Below are 25,775 nucleotides of genomic sequence, written 5' to 3'. Positions count from 1 at the left end.
AACAACGGAAGAAACAGAGTCTATAAGAGACTGAGATATCCATAATAAGAATAATAATACTGCTACAAAATCATCTATTGATAATTTGAAAAGGGTGGTGTTTAATGAGACTGCAGATTCGTTGAAAAGCTGTATAATCTGTATAAAAAGAGATTGAAGTGGGGATGGAGGTGATTCGGATGCCGTGTTTGCATTTTTATCGTAAAGATTTCATTGCGGAGTGGCTGCAGAAGTATAGTTATTCTTGTCCGCTTTGCCGTTACTAGATGCATGTATAACAGCAAAAATAGTAGACGTTTTAGCAGTAGAAAATAAATACTGTTTTTGTTATGAGACTGATCAATTTTGCCTAATGAGAAACTTCTAGTATTGTTAAAGATAATCCCACATTACCAATGGGAGTTGGTCCAAGTGGTAAGCGGCTTGGTATCGCTTAAGCAAGGTCTCGGGTTCGAGTCCTTGTGAATGCAGAAAATTCCCACTGGAAGACTCACCCACCATGCTAGGTGCGCGACACGGGTCGGATCCGGATTAGTCAGGGTGGAGCCTTGGAAACCGGATGGGCTTACCAAAAAAAAAAAAAGATAATCCCACATTGCTTAGGAGAACAAATATAAATAAGTTTATAAGTGTAAAGGTTCAACCACCTATTAACTAGTTCTAGTTATTAAGTTATGGTTGAACCTAAACACTCTCATAAGCATGTGGGTGGATTGCCACATTCTCACCAATTAATAATTAATTACTCCAGCCAATATTTCTAATAAGTATGCTTTGTAAATTTTATTTCACCACTACAATATCATTGTCATTCATTTAATGGATTCTTATTTATGAATTGTTTAGTGGTTAAACATGCACTAATTATCCATTTATAAACTTAAAGCACATCATTTGATCAGGAGATATAACCAAAAAAAAACGAAATTTGTGCATTGTCATTATCAAAACGATAATATTTTCACACTATCATTATGTATTTATCTTCACACTATTGTTATCTATTTTCTCACATTAACTTTATTGTTTCTAAATTTATATAAATAACCTGCATTACTTATTTTTGTATTGTTTTCAAATGAAATGTAGCTATACGTTTGCTCTTTTAAGAAATTAATGAGATTTTGGAGCAAACTAATTTGTACTCTCTCCATTTCTAAATAGGCACACAATTTAATTATATTTTTAAGATTTTGATTTAATATTTGCACGTCTAATCTGAAACGGGTTTGATGCATAAAAGGATTGACTGCCAACATGTTGGGTGAATGGTGCAAGCGCCATCACGTATTGGATGTTGAAATTCTGAGGTGCTTGTTCACTTCAAATATATGAAAAACCCTGTTATAGGCTATAATCTTGTCGGGAATGACAATAATAAGAAGAAACTGTAATGATATGTATTTCCATGGATTTTTGATATTTGGGTGTCTCATAGACGGGTTTTTTCCTAAACAATTCCCCTAAAAAAACATTATTCCTAAATAGTTCCTTTGCATGGAATCCGCAACTCATTGTTGCGGATCCATCATGAATCCGCAACTCAATGTTGCGGATTGCATGCAAATCGTGATTAAGGGGTTAATCACCCTAATATATATAAACTACCAACAAAACTTCTAATATATATTAAAAAAATCAAATCATGCCAAAATATATATATATATATATATATATATATATATATATATATATATATATATATATATATATATATATATATATATATATATAGTCTAGCAAAAATCATTCAATTATTGAATATACGAATTCATAAAGATATGAATTATATTTTTGAATACACTTTAAATTAGATAATAATTTCTTTATAAACTCTCATATTATTAAATTTTTTAGTGTTTTTAAAAAAGTTAGAAAAAAACTATTATAGTTTAAAGAATTTAGTGTTTAAAAATGTTAGGTAACTTAAAATTTTTAGTATTTTATTTTAGTGTTTAAAAATGTTAGAAAACCGTAATTGTTAAAATTGTTGATTTATTATTTAGTGTTCGTAAAATGGTAAGCATTATTATAATTTAGCGGAATTTTAAATATTATAAAATTTATCATAATTTAGATTAATGGTAAGTATTATTAAAGTTTAACAGTATTATTGTGACTGATACCTCACGCCACCGACGGACTCAGCAAGGTTATGACATGAGGACCCGAATGCGGTGACCGGGCATACGCTGTATTTTTTTTCATCATTTTTTGACATGAGGACCAGGCATGCAACGACAAATTATAATAAAGTGGGGTTTTATTAAAATAAATTAAATTTTATAATATTTAAAATTCCGCTAAATTTTATTAATACTTACCATTATTCTAAATTATGATAAATTTTATAACATTTAAAATTCCGCTAAACTTTAATAATACTTACCATTTTACGAACACTGCATAATAAATCAACAATTTTAACAATTACAGTTTTCCAACATTTGTAAACACTAAAATAAAATACTAAAAATTTTAAGTTACCTAACATTTTTAAACACTAAATTCTTTAAATTATAATAGTTTTTTTCTAACATTTTTAAAAACACTAAAAAATTTAATAATATGAGAGTTTATAAAGAAATTATTATCTAATTTGAAGTGTATTCAAAAGTATAATTCACATCTTTATGAATTCGTATATTCAATAATTGAATGATTTTTGCTAGACTATATATATATATATATATATATATATATATATATATATATATTTTGGCATGATTTGATTTTTTTAATATATATTAGGAGTTTGGTTGGTAGTTTATATATATTAGGGTGATTAACACGGGGATTTGCATGCAATCCGCAACATTGAGTTGCAGATTCATGATGGATCCGCAACAATGAGTTGCGGATTCCATGCAAAGAAACTATTTAGGAATAATGTTTTTTTAGGAGAATTGTTTAGGAAAAAACCCCCTCATAGACACCCAAAATTCCAATCCAGTGCCTCTTTGGAATTTAATTCCAATCCAGTGCCTCTATGGAAGTCCGGCTTTATACTTGATAACCTGAAAGATGAATATTTGGGGGTCAAAAATATAAATATTTCTGAATGACTCTACACATTTACAATTGAATATTCAAATTGCATATATATAAAATATTTATTTTATATATATATATAAAACATTTATATATATATATATAAAAAAAATATTACCAATTAATCGATTCAGATGAAACCCTACAAGGCAGACTATTGTATGGGTCTCAACCTACACAACATAGGCCTTAGACCGTGAACTGAATCACTGCCGTCTAAGCCGGGTGTCTGCACCGTAACCATGAAACTGCCATCACAGTGTTACCTATGACCGTAACCGTTACTGCCATCTCAAAATGTTACGTCAAGGTCGCTAGCACTTCCAACGCCCAATAACTTAACTGATCTCTATGTCAGACACAGGCTCATATTGAGAACACTACTGGTGATCACATAGTTCTATTGAAAACCAATAGGGAGTTTGTTCCAATGGATCTTTCATGGTCTAATTATACTATTGGATTTCTTAATTAAAAACAGCTCAAATATATATACTCGAAAGTAAAAACCACAACGTGAACTCACAAAACCGTTGTGCCCCAAAATGTATGCTCCTCGTAGCCCACTAGTCAAACACCCTGGTGTTCTGACTTGGCAGATCGACACTCATCACATAGTTAGAATTCAAATGTCGAAACAACATCAGATATCGGATTCCTAATTTTAGTCCCATCGTATAAATGATAGACTTTAACTAACTCTCGTATATAAACGACTATTTTATTATATCTATTTATTAGATTGTAACATCCCGTATTTTTTAGGGATTAAATATTGCCACGCGTCTAATGTTTTATTAGACAGGAGTACATAAATTAAATTTAAAGATAAATTTAATTTAAAAGTGTCCCTAAAAGTATATTGTGGCGATAGGATTTCAAATTTAAATTTAGAAAATTTAAATTTGGATATTTATATAGTTAACGGGGATAATATAAACTTATGAATTGGGTGCAGAATAATTCATAAGTCCCGAGCGAATATTTTTGATGTCAATATTCGCGAAATATTTTAAAAAGATTATCGTGAAAATTTGATAAAACTTGGAAGTAGAAATTTTATCAAGCGAAGGATAACAGTTGCAGTAGAGACCCGACAAGTCGCTTACCACGCAACCAGTGCATCAGAGTTGCATTTCATGAAGCCAGCAGGTGGCGAGGTAGATGAAGGAGATGAGACACAACTGTATAACAAACTTGATCCGGAGAAGCACAAGACCCATTCCACACACATTCATTACATGATTTCCAGATCATGCTTTCATTTTCAATTACTAACTCTATATCTAACACCTGCAAATCTTTCTCCAATTTGTTTTAAATATTAGTATCTTTAAATTAAATAAGAATTTACATTATTTAGAAACAAAAAATAGGGCATCTACAATGTAACTTTAGAGATTCACACCAATTTAGTGTGAAAATTGGTATCCGGTTGGACACCAATTTTACACCAAAAATGGGCGTTTAACGCCATTTTTAATGCCACTTTTGGTGTTGATTGCAGATACCCTCCATTCTTAGGGCAAAACTAAGCACATAGTAGTAGTAGATGCTAAAACTTAAACAAATTCTTGTGAACCTTCAAAACTGTTCGACAAGTTAATGAAACTCTGCTCCTAGTCCGATGGATAACCTTGTGATCTCCATCTTCCACTGTTTGCACATCTTGATCCAACCCCAAAGTCTGATCAACCTTGTTGATTACCAAGTCGTCTACATGATTTACAGCCTGAAAAATGGCATTTGTGATAACACCGGGTTCAGTTAGCCTGCCACCTCAATTAGGAACATCTACTAACTTTTATCTCATCAAATTTTACCTCATCATATCGATGCACCTGACAATCTTTTATACCATGTAGGTAATCTAGAAAACACAGAATAAAAATGTCAATTGCGAGCACTTCGTGAAAATATGGACAATTAAGAGTGTAAAAATCAAATTAAACCAAATAACTCAATCAAACCGAAAAATTTGATTGGAATCCGGTTTGATTTTATAAATTCTAATTTTGCAGCTTGGTCAGTTTGAAAAGTAAAAAAAATCAGTTAATTTTTAGTTCAAACCGAATCGAAAAACCAGCCAAACTAACTGGTTTGTTTTGGTTTGGTTTGGTTCGGTTCGGTTTGAAATATTGTAAATTCTTATAATATTCAGATCGATTCAGTTAAAAAAATTCAAAATTTTGAGCCAGTTCTATTCAGTTCGAACCAAATGCACACCTCTATACACAGTAACAAAGCTAAAATGCAACCAGAACTGCTCCTACGCAGCCAACATAAGCAAATTCAAAATAGGCACCCACCTGAATAGGCATTAACCTTGAAAATCAGTAGACTACGAGGCATCAAGACAACAGAAAAAGCATGGTGATTATCCATAAATTTGTCTGTCTCAGTTGCTAAAGCTTTTTCACTGGGTCCTTTATTTGCAAGGTTACTTGTTAATGCATCCACGGACTCTCTTAACCTTGCATGTGGAATAAAGTCCATGACTACAGGCGATTCAAGAGAGAGAATAGCTACTACAGGAAAATATGCAGGCCCATCCTGGTGTGGCTGTATGAGAAACAATGGCATAATAAGCAATAAAGTCAGCTACTATATTCAAAAATGCATGAGAAACTTCAATTGCGTTAAGAGATTCGAATCTTTCTGAATCAAATAAAAGACATAAATGATCATACAAGTGAAAACACAAAAATGTTAACAAAAACAAGAAACATAAAGAGTCCAAAGTGTTAGCCATATGCACTTTGCAGGCTTATAATATGCTACTAAACTTGCAGGGCATTTTTGAATGAGGCGGTGGAGGAGAAATTCAAAACATTATAAGAAAAATATAGATTTGTTAGAATATAAAAGTACTTTAGTACACACCATGATACCCTGATCAGGAAGGTACTCATTAATGAGAACATGATTGATGGCTGAGGGAAACAGCCCTGCTTCCTCACGTATTCTTTGTGTAATCTTTGTTAACCAAGGGGGCACTGCCATAGAGTTATATCAGTGGATTATGAAAATAAAACATCACTTAAAAAATAAAAACTGAAAAGCTGAAGATTAACATATAAACGCATCCCAATTTTCAGGCTTTTGTAGCGTATTTGATGGTGCATCTAACCAGCATAATTCAATAGCAGAGTAAATGCATTGAGATGTAATGAATGCAACAGCTACTAGGACAAAAAATAATATAGCTAAAAATTAATTAGTAAGAATTACACAAAATCAAAATCAACAAATGGATGACAAGACCATCATACAAAAACGAAGTAATCACAATAATTTATCATATCTATATGCTTAATATCCAGGGTCCTTCGAGATGCTGTGCTACTTTCAAAAAAAAATAGTAGGAAAATGCAGTAAACAATGTCTCATTTAATCGTCCAAAAATTTCATTTAAATGGTTCAAACGGGCAAAGGAACTACCCCGTACTATATGCAACCCATAAGAGTTGCAAATATGTATGAATAGTAGATTTGTATTGCCCAAATCCAATTAAAGCCTTAACTATGACTAATAAAAGTACTGTCATTCGTAGAAAAAGAAAACATACTGATAATAATGAAATACAGAACTAAAGATAATGAGAACCAGACAACAAACCAAACATGTACTATTTCTCAGTTCATGGTTAAAGATTTAGTTTGTGTATTCTAAATTCCAACCAGAACAAATCAAAGGTTGCAAACACTTTCTACTAATAGTGTCAACGAGCACATGGAAGATCCGAATCAAACCCACAAATTTGAATGATACTCTGAAAGAAAAGTAAACCAGTAGCACACAAAGTGATTGCATTATAACATAAAAGACACGTATCTAAACATAGCATACTTTGAAACTTTTCATGCTTAACTAACTCAAATGACTAACATCACGAGATTTTAAAAAAAAAAAACCTAGATAGATATATTTACTCACTTACAATCTTGCGGTAGAAGACCCTTCTCATGAACAACACCACCTGCAAATTATCAAAAACCCGGAACAGACAAGAGCAAAGAAATCACTGACAATGTATAGAAAAATCTTATGCATTTAAGTTGTTCGAGTATGCTGTGAAAATTTCAAAGAGCCATCTGCATACCCCAATTTTGAAGTCTCCTATTCTTCAAAGATTTCCACTTTGATTGTGGAGCTCCATAAATCTGTATGACAGAAAGAGACCCATTTTAATAAAATTAAAAAAAAAAGTTCGAGGAATAAAGAACGAAAAGAAAAGAAGGTATCAGATTAAAACCTTTTCTAGGAGATGGGATTCTTCAGTGGCAGTGATGAAGTCAGGCTTGTATATAACGGTAGGTAAATCTCCTACTCTAAACTTATTCAAGTTTTCTTCCATTTTGATTACCTGAGGCTGAATCAATATGATTCAGTATCAACAGATGCACAACACCTTTAATTCTACTCTAGAATTCATCACACCAGAAAATAAATTCAATTTAATAGTTCATGACAATGAAAGTTATTTTAAGTTTTCCATGTAAAAATGAAGTTTTGTGTCCGAAACCTTCAATTCTAGTCCAAAATTGATTGCATTAGAAAATAAATTCGATTCAAGAGTTCATCGAAATTAAGCATGAAGAATTCTATAAAATTACAAATTACAAATTTTTGACAACAAAGATTGAATCAACGTTTTTCTATTGAAAAACAAATCAATAGCAATGATAAGATAATTAAAGAGGATTAGAATCATAAACACATTAATGCTTAAAGCTTACCTTATGAACTGAAGCAATTGCAACCAAAAAAACAAATATTAATTTGTTTCTTCTTCTTCTACTACTCTACCGACTACTGGCAATGATTCCGTACATCATAGTATAAAAAAGATGGGAATAATTACGAAAAAAGAGCCCCTGAAATTAAGTCAAAATAACTAAATCACTCCCACATTTAAAAATTATAGCTTTTTCCCTATCTGATCCAATTCACCAACCCTCCATTTTGCCAGTTAAATTACGTCAAGGCTCAATTATTAAAAATAAAAATTTAATCTAATCTTTTTTACTAGGCTTAATCACTCTTTTTCAGTTGCACGCTGACGTTGTAATTTTGTCAGTTGCACCCTAATTCGAACCTTTGGATTTCAATTTCACCCTCAAAATCAAATTAGACTTTTTTCACTCGGGAAAAAATTATAAAAACCTTATAAAGTACTCGTTTGAACTCTTTTTCACATGAAAAGTTAAAAATTGATGACTTATTTTAACTTTTTTCAAATGAAAAAGAAATCAATTTAGTACTTGAGGGTGGAATTGAAAACCAAAGGTGCGAATTAGGGTGCAACTGACAAAATTGCAACGTCAGAGTGCATTTGAAAAGGGGTTAAAAGGTGGTTTTTTTTTGTGATTAAGTCTTTTTACTAAAAGTAATGTTCAATTTCAACTCAATCAAAAAATTTAACTTTATTTTTATAAGGCTAATCACCTCAAAAACTACCGACCTTTCATTTTTTTTTCAATAACACCCTGACCTTGCAATTTCGTCAATTGCACCCTATTTCGTATTTTTACATTTCAATAGCACCCTAAAGTATTAAATTGAACTATTTTCATTTGGATAAAGTTCAAAATGAATCCTTCATATTTTTTAAAAACTCTAAATATCATATGATGTTTAACATTATATGTACAAACCCTCTTCTCTATAATAAAAAATAATTAAACTAATAACAAAAAATAAATAAATCCGTTCGAACGCCGCCGCTCTCCGTCACCACCTCCGTTCAAACGCCGCTCTCCGTCACCGGTCTTCCATGGAAGACGAGCTGCGCGTCTTCTATGGAAGACCTTCCTTTGGGGAAGACGAGCTGGTCTTCCCCAAAGGAAGACCAGCAGCTGGTCTTCCCGGCCATGGAAGACCAGCAACCAGCAGCTGGTCTTCCCGGCCGTGGAAGACCAGCAGCAGCTGGTCTTCAACAGGAAGACCAGCAGATCTGCTGGTCTTCCACGGCGAGAAGACCAGCAGATCTGCTGGTCTTCCACGGCGAGAAGACCAGCAGATCTGTTGGTCTTCCACGGCCAGAAGACCAGCAGATCTGTTGGTCTTCCACGGCCAGAAGACCAGCAGATCTGCTGGTCTTGGTCTTCCGGCCATGGAAGACCAGCTGGTCTTCCACGGCCAGAAGACCAGCAGATCTGCTGGTCTTGGTCTTCCGGCCATGGAAGACCAGCTGATCTTCCATGGCCGGAAGGAGGCCAGCTGCTGGTCCCGGAAGCGGCGGTGGGTGGTCGCGGATTCAGAAGCGGCAGCGGGTCGAGCAGAAAAGATGTCGGGGAAAATAATTTTTTTTTTAATTTTGAATTAATGGAGAAGATGGTTTATTTGAACATATTTTAAGTTAAGGGACTTGTTAAAATTTAGCCAAGTAGAAAATAGTATAAAATGATCCTTAGATTTGGTTATTTTATAAAATTTAATCCTTATAATCATGAAATCATCTATTTTTTTTAATTTAGGGTGCTATTGAAATGTAAAAATACGAAATAGGGTGCAATTGACGAAATTGCAAGGTCAGGGTGTTATTGAAAAAAAAATGAAAGGTCGGTAGTTTTTGAGGTGATTAGCCTTTTTATAATTAGCAAAGAAAAACGCTTGTAAGAGAAATTGAACCCACAATCTAGCCGTTTTTTCCCAGAACTTATACCATTTGAATTATAATTCTTTGATAAGAGACTTAATTAAAAAAAATTAATAATGCCGTTAAACTTATTTTGATATAAATAATTGTTTAATACATACAATTCAATTGATTTTACTTTTTTAAAAATATCTTTTAAAAAAATTAATTTTTTTTACTTCATTTATATTTTAAAACTAAAAATAGAAAAAACAAAAAAGGTATTCTTTTCAAAAGATTAAACATTTATTAAAAGATTAAATTACTATCAATAAAATATTAAATTTTATATAGTACAGTATTTATTTATACATATTAAAAATTCTATATTTAGAGATTAAATTAAATTTGAATTTATTTTTTTAATATATCCTTTTGATTAATAGTAAAATTGAATGTAAGGATTAAAATGTTAACAAAATTAAATAATAAAAAATCAAAGAGGATGAAAGTGTAAAAATAATTTGCTCGTAAACCACTTGGATGTGTGGCACTCTATCATTGGGTGGCTCTACAAATGTACTCTTCACGCAACCTAATTCATGTCTATATATAATCAGTTTTTTCTTTTTGCTCAATTTCCTTGCTGTTGTATTTCATAAAAAAATTCTTCGGTTTTAGGTTATCTCTGCAAAATAAATTTCAAGAGTTTCAGATTTCAGTATTTTCAGGTTTGTTTCTTCAATAGCACTCGTCTATTTTCCTTTAGCGGTATCGTCTTCATCATCATCGTCTGCTAGGGTTTCAGCTATGGCGTCGACGATGATCGGATTCGGTTTATTTGCTACTCTGCAATTTTTAGGGTTTCGTCAGATATTATTCTTCTTGTTATTATTTTATCTTTAATTTTATTCAGCTATTGGATTTCCTGTGGCTTATTTGTTCATCGAAGCTCGACCAGATAGATGCGATCGTTATTATTATTTGAAAAAATTATAGCTTATTAATTGTTGTGTTATATTTACGGGTTTCTCTTGATATGAAGATTTTACTGCTGAGAATCAGTGAATTAGTAATTTCTGCATTTGGATAGTATAAAAGCCGAGATCAATCAAAGGTTCTCGTGATTTGGATTTTCGATTGTTATGTTATTGTTATGCTTTCTCTTGCTCAATTCCTGGGGGATGGAGTGTCAAAGAAATGGAATGAAATGAGCTACTGGAGAGTTTGGATGTTTGGATTAATTGAATTACCGTTGTAGCGTGGTACTGGAGTGGTTCCTCATAGTAATGACGCTGCTGCTGCTGTTGTGTTTTTGTGTTTCTGTAGTATGGATGCTAAGATGGCAACAAAATCAACCATTCATGATCGACTCGGACGTCAACCTGTTCCTGCGAAGCACAACTACTACATCAATCGTAGCGTTTGTAAATACTGGTTGGCTGGGAAGTGCAGTAGAAATCCCTGTAAGTTCATGCACACTGAAGTACGGGCTCCTAATAAGGTTTACCGGAGACCTGATTACCAATCCAATGCTGTACTGGAGGAGGTAAAGAAACATAAGAAGAGCTTTAGTTGTGGCCCCAACAATTCACTGGCTTTGAGTCATCAGACTCGGAGTATATCTGATCATGTCAACAAAAATCTACCTGGGAAACACAATTCACTGGCTTTGAGTCATCAGACTGGGAGTGTTTCTGATCATGTCAACAAGGACCTACTTGGGAAACAGAACAATATGAAGACTAATATAGTCTCAACCACTGTCAGTGGTGCATCTGAAGATATATCAGTTAAGGAAACTACAGAAAAAGCTTGTGTTCAATGGATGTCAGGCACCTGTGCTAAAGGCGATGGGTGTCAGTTCCTGCATACATGGTTTTGTGGTGATTGGTTTTCGATGCTGGCTAAACTTCAGGGACACACTCAGGTAATAATTTAGGTGATATATTTCTCTTTTACTTTCTAGTAATCTAGATCTGTTTATTGATGATAGCTTAATTCTATCTTCTTTTACTAGCCGACAAGATCATTTGCTCACTTGCCTGCTTTTATAAAACTATGTAAATTGGTTGCGATGGGACAAACTTGTAGATTGTATGATTGTGCAACTGGAAACCATAGTTTACGTACTTTGTTTTGGATTTAAATTTTATCAAGCTTTTGAAAGAATCTTTTGTTGGTTCTTCAGTTTTCATATTAACCCAGGTCATATTTATATGATTTTGCTGATAAGATTTTGTTTTCCAGGCTGTCTCTGGAGTAGCACTTCCTGCAAACTCCGACAAGCTTTACTCAGGTAGCAGCGATGGAACTGTACGTGTATGGGATTGTCATACTGGCCAGTGTACAAGAGTGATAACTCTTGCTGACAAAATTGGATCTGTAATTAGTGAGGGTCCGTGGATTTTTGTTGGCCTGCCAAATGTTATCAAGGTTAGCTCCTAGATGACTTTGAAATCTTCATCTAGCTGGAGTGGTTTTATTCCGGATCTCATAGGGTTTTGTGCATGATCTTGCAGGCATGGAATCTTGAGACAATGACTGACTTCAGTCTGGATACACCTAAACCATGTGGGCAAATTTATGATATGGCTGTTGGTCAAAATATGCTGTTTGCTGGAACCCAGGTAGTTACTATGATTAATTCTACAATTTCTTTTGCAACCATCCAATTGGTGTTTAATTGCACTTTTATATTAGTTATGTAGATTTCTTCAGCCTAATCATTTTTTTATCATTATGTGTTTTGATTTCAAATAGAGTATTGAAATCTTTTTCATCTATGGAAATGCAGGATGGTTCCATATTTGTATGGGAAGGCAGTGCTGAGAACTCAAAGTCTTTTCAATTGGCCACTTCCTTGAAAGGCCATGCTAGTGCTGTAGTATGCTTAATTGTTGGAGAAAACAGATTGTATTCTGGTTCTATTGACGGAACAATTAGGGTAAGGTTTTTTGATCTTTTTTTCATTGTTGCTGTTTCATGTTTCGCATTGTGATCCTTAAAAAGAAAAATTCGCAATTTTCCTTTGCTCTTTTATTCTGTTGGGATTTAGCATCGAGGATAGCTTTTGAATTTTTAGTGATTTGATGTTCAATGTCATCTGTTTTTATGCTAATTTATGTTTCAGTTTGTTTACTGTACAACTTTTTCATTTTCCTTTTGGGGGGTTTGCAATTGACCTCAGACACACAATTGTATAGTTCTGTTAAACTTTCTTGCTAAACCTTAGAGTTCATATATGACTTCAACTGCTTAACACGCTTGGATTGAGATTGTGTGTAATTTTGTTAGCTTGAGGCTCACATGCTGCAAAAATAGTATTATTACATGCTACAACAATAGCCTTTGACAGATAGAAGAAATATTTGTCTAATCTGATATATCTGCTTTTATTTTCTTTGAGTTGATAAATTAAATAAGCTTTTGTGCATTTGTTGATTGGGATCGAAGGAAGTATTACTTACTGCTAATGGTTTCCTCAGATTTTATCAAGTTGTCCATTTTCCCTAAATTTGAAATTCATTCTTATTTTACCTTTGGCAGGCGTGGGACCTCACCACTCTACAATGTGTGCATACACTGAATGGGCATACTGATGCTGTGACGTCTCTTATCTGCTGGGAGGAGTATCTTATATCTTGTTCTTTGGACCGGACAGTAAAAGTCTGGGCTCTTGGAGTAGATGGCAACTTGCAAGTAGTATATACACACAGTGAGAAACATGTAAGTTGTTTCGTATCCATTTTGTGATAGACTTGCTTGGATATCTTTTGAACCTTATTTGCTAATCTTGGAGATTGACCAAGTATGAAGCATATAAATAAAATACTCTTAAATAAGATGAGTATATACTGCTGTAAGATACAGTGAACTAATTAATCATTTATTGCAACAGGGAGCTGTTACTCTATGTGGGTTATATGATTCAGAAGCCAAACCAATTCTCTTGTGCTCTTACAATGACAATACTGTTCACTTGTATGAGCTGCCATCGTAAGTGACTGATACTACTCTTGTGTAATTAAACAATTTTTCTTTTTCTTTCAATTTATAATTCTTTTCTTTTTCAGATTTAATTTGAGGGGTAAGATTTTTTCTAAACAAGAAGTTAGAACGATAGCGGCAGGACCAAGTGGTCTGTTTTTCACAGGCGACGGAACAGGAGCTGTTAGTGTGTGGAATCTGACAGAGCAAGGCAAAAAGATATCGTAATAATGATATGCAATCACTTATCCTGTAAATTTTTGTCTGAGTAGAATCTTTTCCAATGGTGCTTGGAGGTGCATCTCGACCTCGTGAGGGCTCTTTTTGGCTGGGGTTTGGGGGTACTTGTGTAACAAATGTTGATTCTTGAGGAAAGTTGTATTCATAATTATCACATTTAAAATCAATGAAATTGATTTCTTCTTTATCTTTAATACTTTATTCTATTTCTATGTCTTGATCTGAAACCCAAGTCAAAATTTGACTTGATAAATAGAGGATGTATTATTTCTTTCTTTGGGTTGTCAATTTTGAATCCGCACTGTAATAAACTGGACATAACAGTTTCTTTTTTAAAAGGTTTCTAAACTTGTTATCAGGTCAATAACAGTTTCAGATATACCGTCTTAATGTGATAATTTTGTAAGTAAAATTAGTTGAATAGGGATGGTTGCTGCAAAAAATTGACTTATAAAATAGTAAGAGCTTTCCAGTTCAAATATGTGCAAAATTGAATAAAACTTATTAAAAATGGTATCAAGTTTGAACTCAGTTTTGATAGAAATGGAATCCAAAAAATCAACACAATGGATTTGGTTCAATTCAATTATAAGATTGATCTGATGAAAAAAAAAATTATATACATTATATAGGTACACCAACATGAGTCAATTCTATGGATTCTTCCGAAAAGTGAATTCCTAAAAAACAGTTAATACAAAAAAATTAGCAGTTAATAAAAAACATAACATTTTTTTTTTGGAACAAAGCTTATATACAAAAACTAATACATTGGTAGATGGGATGTATTCCTAAAGCCAAAGGCTGTAAGGAGCATTGTATGAAAATGATAACGCGATCTATCAAAAGAGAATCGAAAAAAAAATAGGTAATTTACATACAGATATGTCCCCTCCCGTCTAATCTTAGTAGATTCAGCTGCCTGCTAAGTACATTTGTTTTCATGTAATATAAGATAACTAGGCCAACACGGTCAAAATCATAACTACCCGACCAGACATTTAACATTGGTGGCCATCAAGGAACGAGTAAGGTGGAACTACAGTTTGATCAATGGAAAATTGTATGTCACCGCTAAGCTTGAATGTTTGTCAGTCGAGCTGTTTTGTCCAGTCAAACGATTCCCATTCCCGTGCAAAATTTACAACGGCCTGCTTTTGTGACTCCACTGATTCATGTCTCCGGCGACGGTACATGTCCTCATCTGCCAATTCTAACATTCCTCGTATTACATTTAGGCCCAGGCTGCTTTTAAACTGTGTCTCGTCATCAATCACATGGACAAATCCCTTGTTTAGACCAAATTCGACATGGAAATAAGGGAAGTCCTTGGGAATTGAACCCCGTAGCCCCTTTTGGCTTGTATCAATCAACTTCTTTGCATTGTGTTGGCTCCATTCATCTTCAGCCTCATCAATTGCCTGAAAAAGTATTATTTAAAAACTTGTCCAAGAATATCCAGACTGCCTACATTACATTTCCCTAGAATGTATGGACACAATACATGCAGCTGCTATATGGAATACCAGGGAGAAACCAGTAATTTTGACCTAAGTTCAGAGGTTGTAGTAACTATCGTATCAAAGAATCAGAATACTTCCAAATAAATTTCTCCTATCCATTGAATTCTGGCAAAGTCCCAATATCTAGTCTAATTCGAAAAGTAAACAAGTCGATGATGGATTATTGCAGCTCAGAAAAAGAAAAGAAAATATTAGAAAAAGAGAAGCTACCTTTTTAAAATAGAGAGGAGCCTCCTTAGCAATTTCTTGTGGCAGGGGAATGCACTCAATTAAACAGTGGCGGCGTTGTTGTGCTAAACCCATTACTGTTTCAAGAAACACTACATCCTTCTCTTGCTTTGCAAACATCATTATAAGGCATTTCTTGAAATTGCGAATTTCTTCCCATATGTTATTGTCAACATTTCTTGTGGCCGAGTCATGCTGCAAACAGAATATAACAGAGAATCCTTTATCAAGGTGATGAATAAATTTAACAAAATACTTAGCCTTATCCTAATATTTATGAAAACGATTATGTATAATTTCATTTTACCTCCTAGGTATCTAAACTACGATTTTCTATGTTGTAGATGCTTTCAAGATGTCTTAATTCAAAAAGTTCTCAAATATCATATCTAATCATGCTGAATGCAATTGAATAAGTAACGAAGTTTCGCTAAAAAAACAAATAATGGGCAAGCTGAGCATATTCTATCATTAAGCATATAAATTTAGCTTACCTGCATTGGTAAGATACAGCAATGACCAGGAACAACAGACTGCCACTGAGGCAACATCAAATATGTGAAATTTGCTATGGACACAACAAGATGTTTCGGCCTATTTGGATTCTCAAAGCAAAAAAGACATCGCTCTTGCTGGGTCAAGATGCGCTTGGTGAAAGTATTCTTCTCTGTGGACTTCTGATCATGTTTCGTCTCCTTCTTCTTTGACTTTCTGCTTGGGCCATCCTCAAAATCATATTCATCATCAGCCCGACCAGATAAACTATATTGTTTATTCTGTATTATCTTTTGTGCCAGATTCCTATCAGCATCTTCCTCCCTTCTCCGGGCAGAAATATCTTGTACGTGCCTATAAAGAAGAAAAGGAAAACAAACTTAATCAAGTGAGGACCAACATTTGCAATATAGTCAGAATAAGGGCAAAGAATAACTGGAAATTGAAAATGTCACGGAACTTGGCAGAACTGAATCAGGTTAAAAAAATGTTCAAACTCATTTCTGAATTTGCATTAAGAAATCAAACAGGAATAGTCACAACTAGCACTACAGAGCACAGAGTATGCAGAAGAAATTGCAATGCAGATTCACAAGTTCCAAGATTACCTGTTGGTATTCAAAACCCTTGGGGTTCTACTTGAACTTTCTCCTGCATCCTGATTAACCTTCAACTTCTCAGCTTCTTCCTAATAAAAGAATGCAAAAGAAAATGGCTCCTATAAGTCACTGACCAAAAGCTCACATACTAAAATACACATTTGTTTCTCAAATAAAGGCAAAAACTTTTCCTCGCATGCACCAATGAAAACGATGCTAGCTGCATTTTCAAAAAGGTAATGGAAAATCCTAGAGGCTTCAACTGATGCAAAATTAGGTCTCAACCAAAATCCAGTTCTTATTCTCAATACAAATGATACCAAAAGTTGACAGGTGGAATTTGACCCAGGTCTGAGTGATGCTTAAGCAAAAAATCGAACAGAAGTAATAATTGGCACCAACTAAATCTACATAAGAATCAGAAGAAAGACATCTTCCTTTCTCGATCTTACAACATAAGCACAAAACAATCAGCAAAAGAAGTGTTTTCTTGAGGTTATACTTATAGCATCACAAGAAATATAAAACAGATTTTAGCATTTAATTTTAGACGACTACTTTGAAGTAAACAATTCCAAGATATACAAATAGCAAATTATTGGAGGAAGTGCTAATTACTGACAAATTTTATAATCAATAGTTAAAAGCACAGAAAAAAAATAAAGCGAAACAGTATAGCAGAAAATTAGAGCAAACAGAGGCATGTCTAACCATAAGTTTATCAGCCTCTTCATGTTTTCCCTTCATGCGCAGCTGCAATGCCTTGGCAGCAAGTTGGTTTGCACTTGGTGCTTCTTTAGCTACTGCAATGCCTTCACCAATTCTGCTCCTTTCAAATGAAGTAACTTTTGACTCCAAGTTTTTTTCTAGGTTTGTGTGGGAACTAATTGGACCAACAGGACCATCCTGCCGATTAAGAATGTTGCTCATAAAACTTCCATCATCAGAAAACTTATTTAAGCTAGACACTGCAGCAGAAATGAGGCTTGCATCCTCAGAAGACATTTTTTGACTTTTTCGTTTTCCCCATATCAACGAATCATGAGCCTTGGGAGACCTCATTTCAGGATGTCGGGCAGAAATACGCTTCAAGTATCCTCGATCTGCATTCTGTGCAAAGCAATCAATGTTGGAAAAAAAATTAATATCCTTTAACAAACTTTAGCTCTCAACAAATTCATGAATTCATGAATTCATGAATTGTATGAATAAAAACAAAATCAAAGAGTTGCACAAATACCTTCTCTAGATGTCTCTCACTTTGGCCATCCACATTAGATTGGGGTTCCTCTACTCGGCCCCTTTGTCTACTTTTTATGGCATGGAGATGAGCCCGAGCCGGGGCAGCAGTACGAGATACTGCAGAAACAGTCAACTGACCAAGAGAATCCCATCTTTCCTCTACAACCTGGAAATTTTATTATATTAAGATAAAGTCAATAAAGGGTATAGTCAGTTATTAAAATTAGGTAATATAGTCAATTATCTAAAAAAACCACCTGTTCGAGCTTCCTTCCTTCTCGAGCTGCTTGCTCTTGCGCACGTTTCAAAGCTTTTAGTCTCCAGCTTGCACCCCCGTCTCCAACAACTGAAGAGGAAGGTAGTTGTTTTGTCCCTGCTCTTTGTTCTTCTGCTTCATCAGGGTACCCAGATCCATCATCCTTGAGATACGGATTCAACTCCCTGGGATTCACTTTTTTTACCTAGTAGAATTTGTAGGGAATGAGGGAAACATGAATAGGTCATGCAAAAAAGATCTTAAATCCTTAAATAAAAAACAGAGATAATCATTAACAAAGTAAGAATGAACTATAAAAGAGCCCTTACCTCCTCCTTATGAGGTTCCTCTGGCTGATCATCAACATTATCGGCAGACTGTTTATCAATCTTGTCCGCAGGCCTAAGCATCCAATCCAACCCCAATTCTTTCCTCATAACTTCTCTCTCCTCTTGAACACCAGAACTCCTAGCATCCTCTAGAAGGCAGTAATTAGAAACACAATCAATTTTGAATCCATCAGGTATAAGAAATGAAACATTAATATAAAAACTCCAAGAATTACATACCGGATAAATGAATACTCGAATCTTTTTCTATTTTTCCCTTTTTCTTCTTGCTTCCATCCTTTTTGCTCCTCCCTTTTCGACCCTCATCTTCAGAGGCAGACGACGAATAATCCTCAGACGAATATTCTTTCTTACGATTCTTTCTTCTACTCTTGTGTTTCTTTCCCTCGTTTTTGCTACCACTTGAATCTTCTGATGTATACTCATCAGAAGAGTACCACTTTTCCTTCTTCTTCTTCCTCGACCCTTTCGTTATTTTCCCGATATCATCATCTGAACTACTATTCGTTTTTCTCCTATTCTTTTCTCTTTTGCTACTCGAATTCTTTCTCTTTTTATTAGAACCATCCTCAATTACACCTTCTGCCTAATGCCCAGCAAAGTAAAATCAGAAACATGTCTAAAATTGAGTAATTTAAAAAATGAAAAGAAAAAACTGTACATTATACACTGAAGTGCAGTTAAAAGTAAGAATAAAGTAGAAAACTCAAGATTTACGAACCTGATCACGAGGTATAAACTTGACCCCAGAAAGCATATTTTGGATTATCTAGTAACCCGATTTGGACGAACAAATCGAGAGGCGCCGAGTTCTCAGGTGGGCGATTATTGGGCGGCTCTTTTCAGTCTTATTCTGCGTAAATTTGATTATTTAGAAAGATTTAGGTCTAAAAGGCGGTGGAAGTTAGGTTTTGGGTTTTACAGCACTGGTATGATAAAGATGGGCATACTACAAATTATTGAATGAAATTAAGAAATAATGTAGAGCAAAAATGGGAGATAAATTGAGATTAGTCTGACCTGCAATAGCAAAATTAGCAAGGACGAGGTAACTCCACCGTTAGAACGTGCCTGAAGGGAGCAAGAGCTTGGGGTTGGTGGTTCAGGACATTGATGCAGATGGTTCTTTGTTTCATGGACTGTTTCATGCGATCCCTCAAGTGTTTTCAGGCGATAAAATAAGTGGACTACTATTTACCGCCCCAAATTACTACCCACCGCCCCAATTTTGACCAAACTACCCCTAATCCTTTTTCAACTCAAAAAACAAAAAAATCATCCTCTCAACTTCCTCTCAAACAAAAATCCATTACAAAATCTCAAACAATAATCGAAGCCGATTTATGTCGGAATTGGCGAAAGATAAAAGACGGGGACCTCCGGTAAGTAATTTAATTTCAGTTTTCAATTTTTTTAATTTTTTTTTTTACGGAAACCGGTCATCGTCCGGCGATGGCGATGACCGGTTGCACCATCGCCATCGCCCGGCGATGGTCTGCTGCACCATCGCCATCGGCCGGCGATGGTGCACGCCATCGCCCGGCGATGGTCTGCTGCACCATCGCCATCGCCGGGCGATGGTGCAGGCCGTCGCCTGGCGACGGCCAGGCCGTCGCCGGCGATGGCCAGGACCCGCCGGCGTCCGAGGGCCGTAAATCGATTTAAATTTTTTTTATATATATTTTTTAATTTAAAAAATTAAAATTAATGGATTTAATAAATAATAAAATAACCTAAAAATTAATTAAAAAAAATTAATTGAAAAATACAATTAAATTTTATTAGTTATAGGTGTAATTAAATTAAATTTTATTAGTTATAGGTGTAGTTAAATTAAATTTTAGTAGTATAATTTTAGGTTGTATAATATAATTTTTTATTTAATTAAATTTTATTATATAGATTTAATTAAATTTAATTTTGATAGTGATATTATTTTAGATTTTAAGAAATAATCTTTAATTTTACGGACTAAATAAATTTAGGTATTTACAATTTAGAATTTTATTAATATATTTTTATTTGCTTAAGTTTAATAGTATAATTTAATTAATATTATTGATTGTAAAATTGATAATTGCAGAAAGAAGGACCCGGTAATGGTGGCAGGGGAAAGAGTAAGCCTATTATAGCTGAAGCTGATTTTGAGGAGTCGGGACAACGAAATGTTCGAAAGCGTGGTGTGAGTGCCTCAGTCCGACGACACAAGAAGGGGACTCCTGCTATTGAGGGAGCTAGTGAGACGCCAGTCGATGATCAGATACAGGATGATCGGATGGAGGATGATGACATGGAAGACCGTCGGATAGACGATGCTGATTTTGAGACTTCTGAGGACGAGAGTTTAGGACCAATCGTGAACATTCGGCGGAAAAAGGGGAAAGATGGACGGTTGTCAGATGGAAATTTTTCTTGAACAGCCGCCAAAATAGCACACGGCTTAGCTTGTGCCGCACTCATATCCCGCACAATCATTTTGGCCGCAGCGCTCAGTCCGCTCATCTGACGGTGTCCCTCAGGATACACAGCTAACGCATGATTGTGCATACTTGAAATCCCAGACTTCGCAAGAACAGTCCATGTGCCATTAATAAATTTCACCACAATCCTGAAAGGGCATTGGCAGGCCTTCGTCTTCGTATTCTTTCGTGCAAAAGAATCTAAATCTGTGTGTGACCCTCTATATCTCTCACCCCGACAACATCTCAAAAGTTTTACCAACCCCCCTTTCTTGTGAGACGAAATAACCAGCTCAAACCCAATCTGTATAGCAATTCCCTTTGCCCAATTTATTGCTTCGGTATCACTTTCAAATCCGTTTTCATAAAAAAACCGTTCACTGTAATCGATACCGTCACTGCCATAATCTTCTAAATGAACCTGCAAAACGAAAATAATTGTAACAATTTTCAGAAAAATAAATTAAAATTACACTAGTTAAATAAAATCACAATTATAAAATAACATTAAACACATGAATACAAAAATTCGCTAACAAAAAAAGTTAAATTTAATCGAAACTCTAATTAAAAACACTAACAAATAAATAGTAGTCCACATAAAATTTAATTAAAACACTAAACTTATATTATAACTAATAGAATTTAATTGATCTCTAACTAATAAAAATTAATTAATTTAAAGACATTTAATTATTTATTTCATTAATTAAATTCATTAATTAAATTCATTAATTAAATTTTTTTTTTATTTATTTAAATTAAAAAAAAAAAGAAAAATATTGTCCCTCAGGGACGGAATCGTCCCCGAGGGACCCATGGCCGCATGGGCCATCGCCATCTTTGGGCGATGGCCCATATGGTCCATCGCCGAAAGATGGCGATGGACCATATGGGCCATCGCCCAAAGATGGCGATGGCCCATGCGGCCATGGGCCATCGTTGGGCGATGGCCCATATGGTCCATCGCCATCTGTCGGCGATGGACCATTTAAAAATATTTAAAAAAAATTAAAAAAAAATAAAACGAACGTAAAATAGATAAAATACCTCGGCAAATCCGGATACGCTAGTTTCGGATGGTGGATATTCGTTTCCGGACGAATTACGAGCGTTATCCGTCATTTTAATCGAATTAGTAAATGTGGACTACTATCATTTGAGAGAACACATTTTTTTTTTGGTTCAGAATTTTTTTTTTTTTTACAATAAGGGTAAAATGATAATTTTTGGGGCGGTGGCCAGTAATTTGGGGCGGCGAATAGTAAACATGGCTAATCACCTTAAAAACTACGAACTTTCATTTTTTCTCTAATAACACCTGACCTTACAATTTCGTCAATAAAAAATAATTTAAAGACCGGATAAAAAAATATATACTACTAATTATTGAATCAATAACTCATTTCTAAATCCTTGAACAATATATTTTTTTACCCGGTCTTTAAATTATTTTTTATTCTTAGCTGATCTTTCAATTTAGTGAAAAATTATTTTCGAGTCCTTGATTGACAAAAACGATACCGTTTAAGGTAACAAATCGCATTTTCAAAAATAACAAAATAACGTCGTTTTTATTGTTTAAGGACTTGAAAATGATTTTTCGCTAGTTGAAAGACCATATAAAGATAAAAAATAGTTTAAGGACTGGATAAATAAAATAGGTATAGTTTAGGGACCTGAAAATAGGTTATTTTTTTTATATTTTTTGATGTTTCAAAAAGAATGTTGCTTGTATTTTATTAAAGTTGTTATTTGTTTACCCTTAACATCAATGAGTTTGCTGAATAGAAATTAATAATGAATTTGACTATATTATACTATTTCCAAAACAAAAAGTAAGTATATGAAAGAAATTTTATCTAGATTTAAAATAGGTGTGACTTATGGTCATACGAGAGAGTGACTCTAAAATTTAAGGTTTTGAATTGAAAAAATAATTGTCTTACGATTTACTTGATTAGGATTGATAATTTTTCGAAAGCTAATAAGATCGGACCTAAAAAGTAAAGATTTTCAAAATGGGAATTAAAAACTGGATAGAAAGTTGGATAGAGTTTTTTAAGTCCGTTTTGAAAAGCTAAGAATTTCAAAATCTAAATCTGTTCAGAAAAAGCTGATTTTGAAATCACATTTTGAAAATGACCTTTGGGATCTTACATTGATATTAACAAAACTTGTATTTACCTCAGCAACTCAGGATGCTTTCAGCTCACACATTCAGCATGATTCTACACATGCTGCATCTGCTGACTTTGAAGATCACAATACAGAAGCCATGTCAGCAATCCAAGTGTTATCATAAAAACTCATGTGACAAGTGTGTATAGTTTATTAGCTGGCAATTAGCTATCAATTAGCTGTCATTAGTTGTAGTTAGTTTGAAGAGAGCAGTTACTCTCTTGAGCTTGTATAAATACTGAGCTAGTGCTCACTTTTCCAATTAATGAAAAATTTGATTTTGCTCTCAAATGTTCTAGTTTCCATTATGGTATCAAAGTATCTCCTGGTAGAGGTCTGTTCTTTTCCTCTTCATCAACTATTTCCTTACAAAGTTTTGCTGATTCTGAATGGGCTGCCTGCACTGAAATAAGAAGATCAGTTTCTGGTTTCTGTATTTTTCTTGGAAAGTCTTTGATTTCATGGAAATCCAAGAAACGGACCACTGTATCAAGATCTTCATCAGAAGCTGAATATAGAGCTCTAGCTTCCCTTACTTGTGAGATTCAGTGGTTATTGTATTTGTTGCGTGATCTCCAAGTTTCTCATCCTCAAGCTGCTACAATTTTTTGTGATAACCAATCTGCAATTCAGTTATCACACAATCCAGTGTTCCATGAAAGGACTAAACACATTGACATTGATTGTCATGTGATCAGAGAAAATCTAGTCAAGAAAGTGGTTCATCTCTTGCCAGTTACATCTGTTAATCAGCTTGCAGATAGCTTCACTAAGGCTCTTCCTCCTGCTTTGTTTTCACTTGCTATAGCCAAGCTGGGCTTACAAGACTTGTATGCTCCAGCTTGTGGGGGGATAACAAAACCTGTATTTAGCTCAGCAACTCAGGATGCTTTCAGCTCACACATGCTGCATCTGCTGACTTTGAAGATCACAATATAGAAGCCATGTCAGCAATCCAAGTGTTATCATAGAAACTCATGTGACAAGTGTGTATAATTTATTAGCTGGCAATTAGATGGCAATTAGCTGTCATTGGCTGTAGTTAATTAGAAGAGAGCAGTTACTCTCTTGAGCTTGTATAAATACTGAGCTAGTGCTCATTTTTCCAATTAATGAAAAATTCGATTTTGCTCCCAAATATTCTAGTTTCCATTAGATATGCCTCAAACATAAATAGTATATTGTATATTTTCTTAAAGGAAAATGATTAGAGTGAGATTCATGTGGGCTGAGTCAAAGAGTATGGTAGTAACCAGTTTAGATCTACAGTAAATATATCTCTGATAGATCTCCTCAATCACGAGTCCATACTTCTTTTTAGTCATTGAAAATCTAATAGAAGATACACGAGTTGTAGATTGTCGTCGATGAAAGATTTCAAACAAATCTCTGTCCTCAGATCGGCGCCCTTATCGTGGCTCACTGGATCGTTGTTCATGTCGTGGCTCAGATCGTTGACCCAATGGTTTCAACGGTGATGGGTTATGAAGGGATGGTAGCAACTGTTGGGACTGGAGGGGAGGGTGATTATTGTTGGGGGGAAACAATCATGGATCCAGGTGATAGTAGGTGGTGGCGATGGTTAGATTTTTAGTTTTAATGTTTTAAGTGTATTTTGAGTATTTTGAGTTTTTGAATTTTATGATAATGTGTAAGGTGATAGAAATTGATTGTATGTGTATTGTTTTATTAGAGATTAATTGCAAATTTAATCACAAATTTTAGAGTACTTGCAATTATAATGTAAATTTAAAATTTGGCAATGTCGGATACCAAATTTTATCTTTTAGTAAATCGAAGCATCGTTTGTTGTTCAATGTAAAATTGCTGAGTTGGAAGCCGAAATTGCCATGTATACTAACACACTGAATTTTAGTAATTGCCACATATGCTAACACGTTGCAAATTAAATCGCGAACGTAATTTGCAATTACAATAAGGACTTTAAAAGTTTTATAAAATCAAGCATCAAGTTTCACTTTTTGGAAAATCGAAACATTGTATATTTTTCAGTGTGCCTGCCTACGTGGCAATTTCAATTTCCAACTCAACAAATTTATATCGGAAAGGACCGGTATTTCGATCTGTCAAAAAGTGAAAGTTGGTATCCAATATTGTAATTGTAAATTGCATTAAAATTCATGATTTAATTTGTATTTAGCCGTTTTACTAAACACCACATCTTAGATGTTTAACAATGTTAAAAAAAGACAATAAATAATTTACCGACTCTAAAATCAACTCAGAAGGTTAATTAACTGAAGTTGAAAATAAAAAATTTAGGAAGAGAGAGACCAAAAATCATAGCAAATGATTCTCTTTCTACTTGAAAGCCACGATTTGCAATATTTTAGCCCCTTTTAAATAATAAAGGCCTCCTCTTTCCAACCAAGAAAGTCTCTGTTAAAAGTCAGGTTCAATCATGTAAAATTTGACAGTTCGAAAGTACATAACTAAAACTGATAAGAAGTGAAATACAAAATGAACGAATATATCTCTCTCTCTCAAAAAATTTACTCTCACTTCTCTTTAAAACACCTCTTCTTCATCTTTATCCTTTAAATGATGTGAGGAGATGAT

At 34.2% G+C, this 25,775-nt stretch overlaps 4 protein-coding genes across 6 annotated transcripts; 1 reads left to right on the top strand and 3 right to left on the bottom strand.

Annotated features, from left to right (window-relative positions):
* Positions 1 to 4,296: 4,296 nt before the first annotated feature.
* On the bottom strand, positions 4,297 to 8,015 carry LOC126666793 (uncharacterized). 2 transcript variants are annotated; one of them, XM_050359664.2, is made up of 8 exons: positions 7,792 to 8,015; positions 7,308 to 7,424; positions 7,155 to 7,215; positions 6,993 to 7,031; positions 5,935 to 6,047; positions 5,361 to 5,613; positions 4,875 to 4,921; positions 4,297 to 4,783 (listed from the first exon to the last, which is right to left on the bottom strand). In XM_050359664.2, the coding sequence occupies exons 2-8, from the start codon at positions 7,407 to 7,409 to the stop codon at positions 4,607 to 4,609; spliced, it is 792 nt and encodes a 263-aa protein (XP_050215621.1). In that variant the 5' UTR covers positions 7,410 to 7,424; positions 7,792 to 8,015; the 3' UTR covers positions 4,297 to 4,606. The 2 variants fall into 2 exon arrangements, with proteins under 2 accessions (XP_050215621.1, XP_050215622.1); XM_050359665.2 differs by lacking the exon at positions 7,792 to 8,015 and having other exon boundaries at positions 6,989 to 7,031; positions 7,308 to 7,352.
* Positions 8,016 to 10,257: 2,242 nt separating this feature from the next.
* On the top strand, positions 10,258 to 14,056 carry LOC126669391 (zinc finger CCCH domain-containing protein 48-like). Of its 2 annotated transcripts, XM_050362849.2 has the most exons (8): positions 10,258 to 10,363; positions 10,962 to 11,562; positions 11,883 to 12,068; positions 12,155 to 12,262; positions 12,430 to 12,579; positions 13,182 to 13,361; positions 13,534 to 13,631; positions 13,709 to 14,056. In XM_050362849.2, exons 2-8 carry the CDS (start codon positions 10,963 to 10,965, stop codon positions 13,848 to 13,850), a joined length of 1,464 nt encoding a protein of 487 aa, XP_050218806.1. In that variant the 5' UTR covers positions 10,258 to 10,363; position 10,962; the 3' UTR covers positions 13,851 to 14,056. The 2 variants fall into 2 exon arrangements, with proteins under 2 accessions (XP_050218806.1, XP_050218805.1); XM_050362848.1 differs by having other exon boundaries at positions 10,275 to 11,562.
* A 622-nt stretch (positions 14,057 to 14,678) lies between these two features.
* LOC126669162 (uncharacterized) lies at positions 14,679 to 19,708 on the bottom strand. Its single transcript, XM_050362545.2, has 11 exons — positions 19,576 to 19,708; positions 19,277 to 19,408; positions 18,775 to 19,141; positions 18,535 to 18,683; positions 18,207 to 18,410; positions 17,948 to 18,115; positions 17,419 to 17,817; positions 16,717 to 16,796; positions 16,108 to 16,462; positions 15,596 to 15,808; positions 14,679 to 15,283 (listed from the first exon to the last, which is right to left on the bottom strand). Exons 2-11 carry the CDS (start codon positions 19,310 to 19,312, stop codon positions 14,954 to 14,956), a joined length of 2,301 nt encoding a protein of 766 aa, XP_050218502.1. The 5' UTR covers positions 19,313 to 19,408; positions 19,576 to 19,708; the 3' UTR covers positions 14,679 to 14,953.
* A 959-nt stretch (positions 19,709 to 20,667) lies between these two features.
* Positions 20,668 to 22,255, bottom strand: LOC130015175 (uncharacterized). Its single transcript, XM_056104852.1, has 2 exons — positions 22,065 to 22,255; positions 20,668 to 21,435 (listed from the first exon to the last, which is right to left on the bottom strand). The coding sequence occupies exons 1-2, from the start codon at positions 22,137 to 22,139 to the stop codon at positions 20,812 to 20,814; spliced, it is 699 nt and encodes a 232-aa protein (XP_055960827.1). The 5' UTR covers positions 22,140 to 22,255; the 3' UTR covers positions 20,668 to 20,811.
* Positions 22,256 to 25,775: the final 3,520 nt, after the last annotated feature.

This window comes from Mercurialis annua, linkage group LG2, assembly GCF_937616625.2.
Source record: "Mercurialis annua linkage group LG2, ddMerAnnu1.2, whole genome shotgun sequence".
In the NCBI taxonomy this organism is placed as follows: Eukaryota; Viridiplantae; Streptophyta; class Magnoliopsida; order Malpighiales; family Euphorbiaceae; genus Mercurialis; species Mercurialis annua.
Note: the sequence above shows the minus strand (reverse complement) of the source record. Positions and strands in the feature narration are given on the sequence as shown.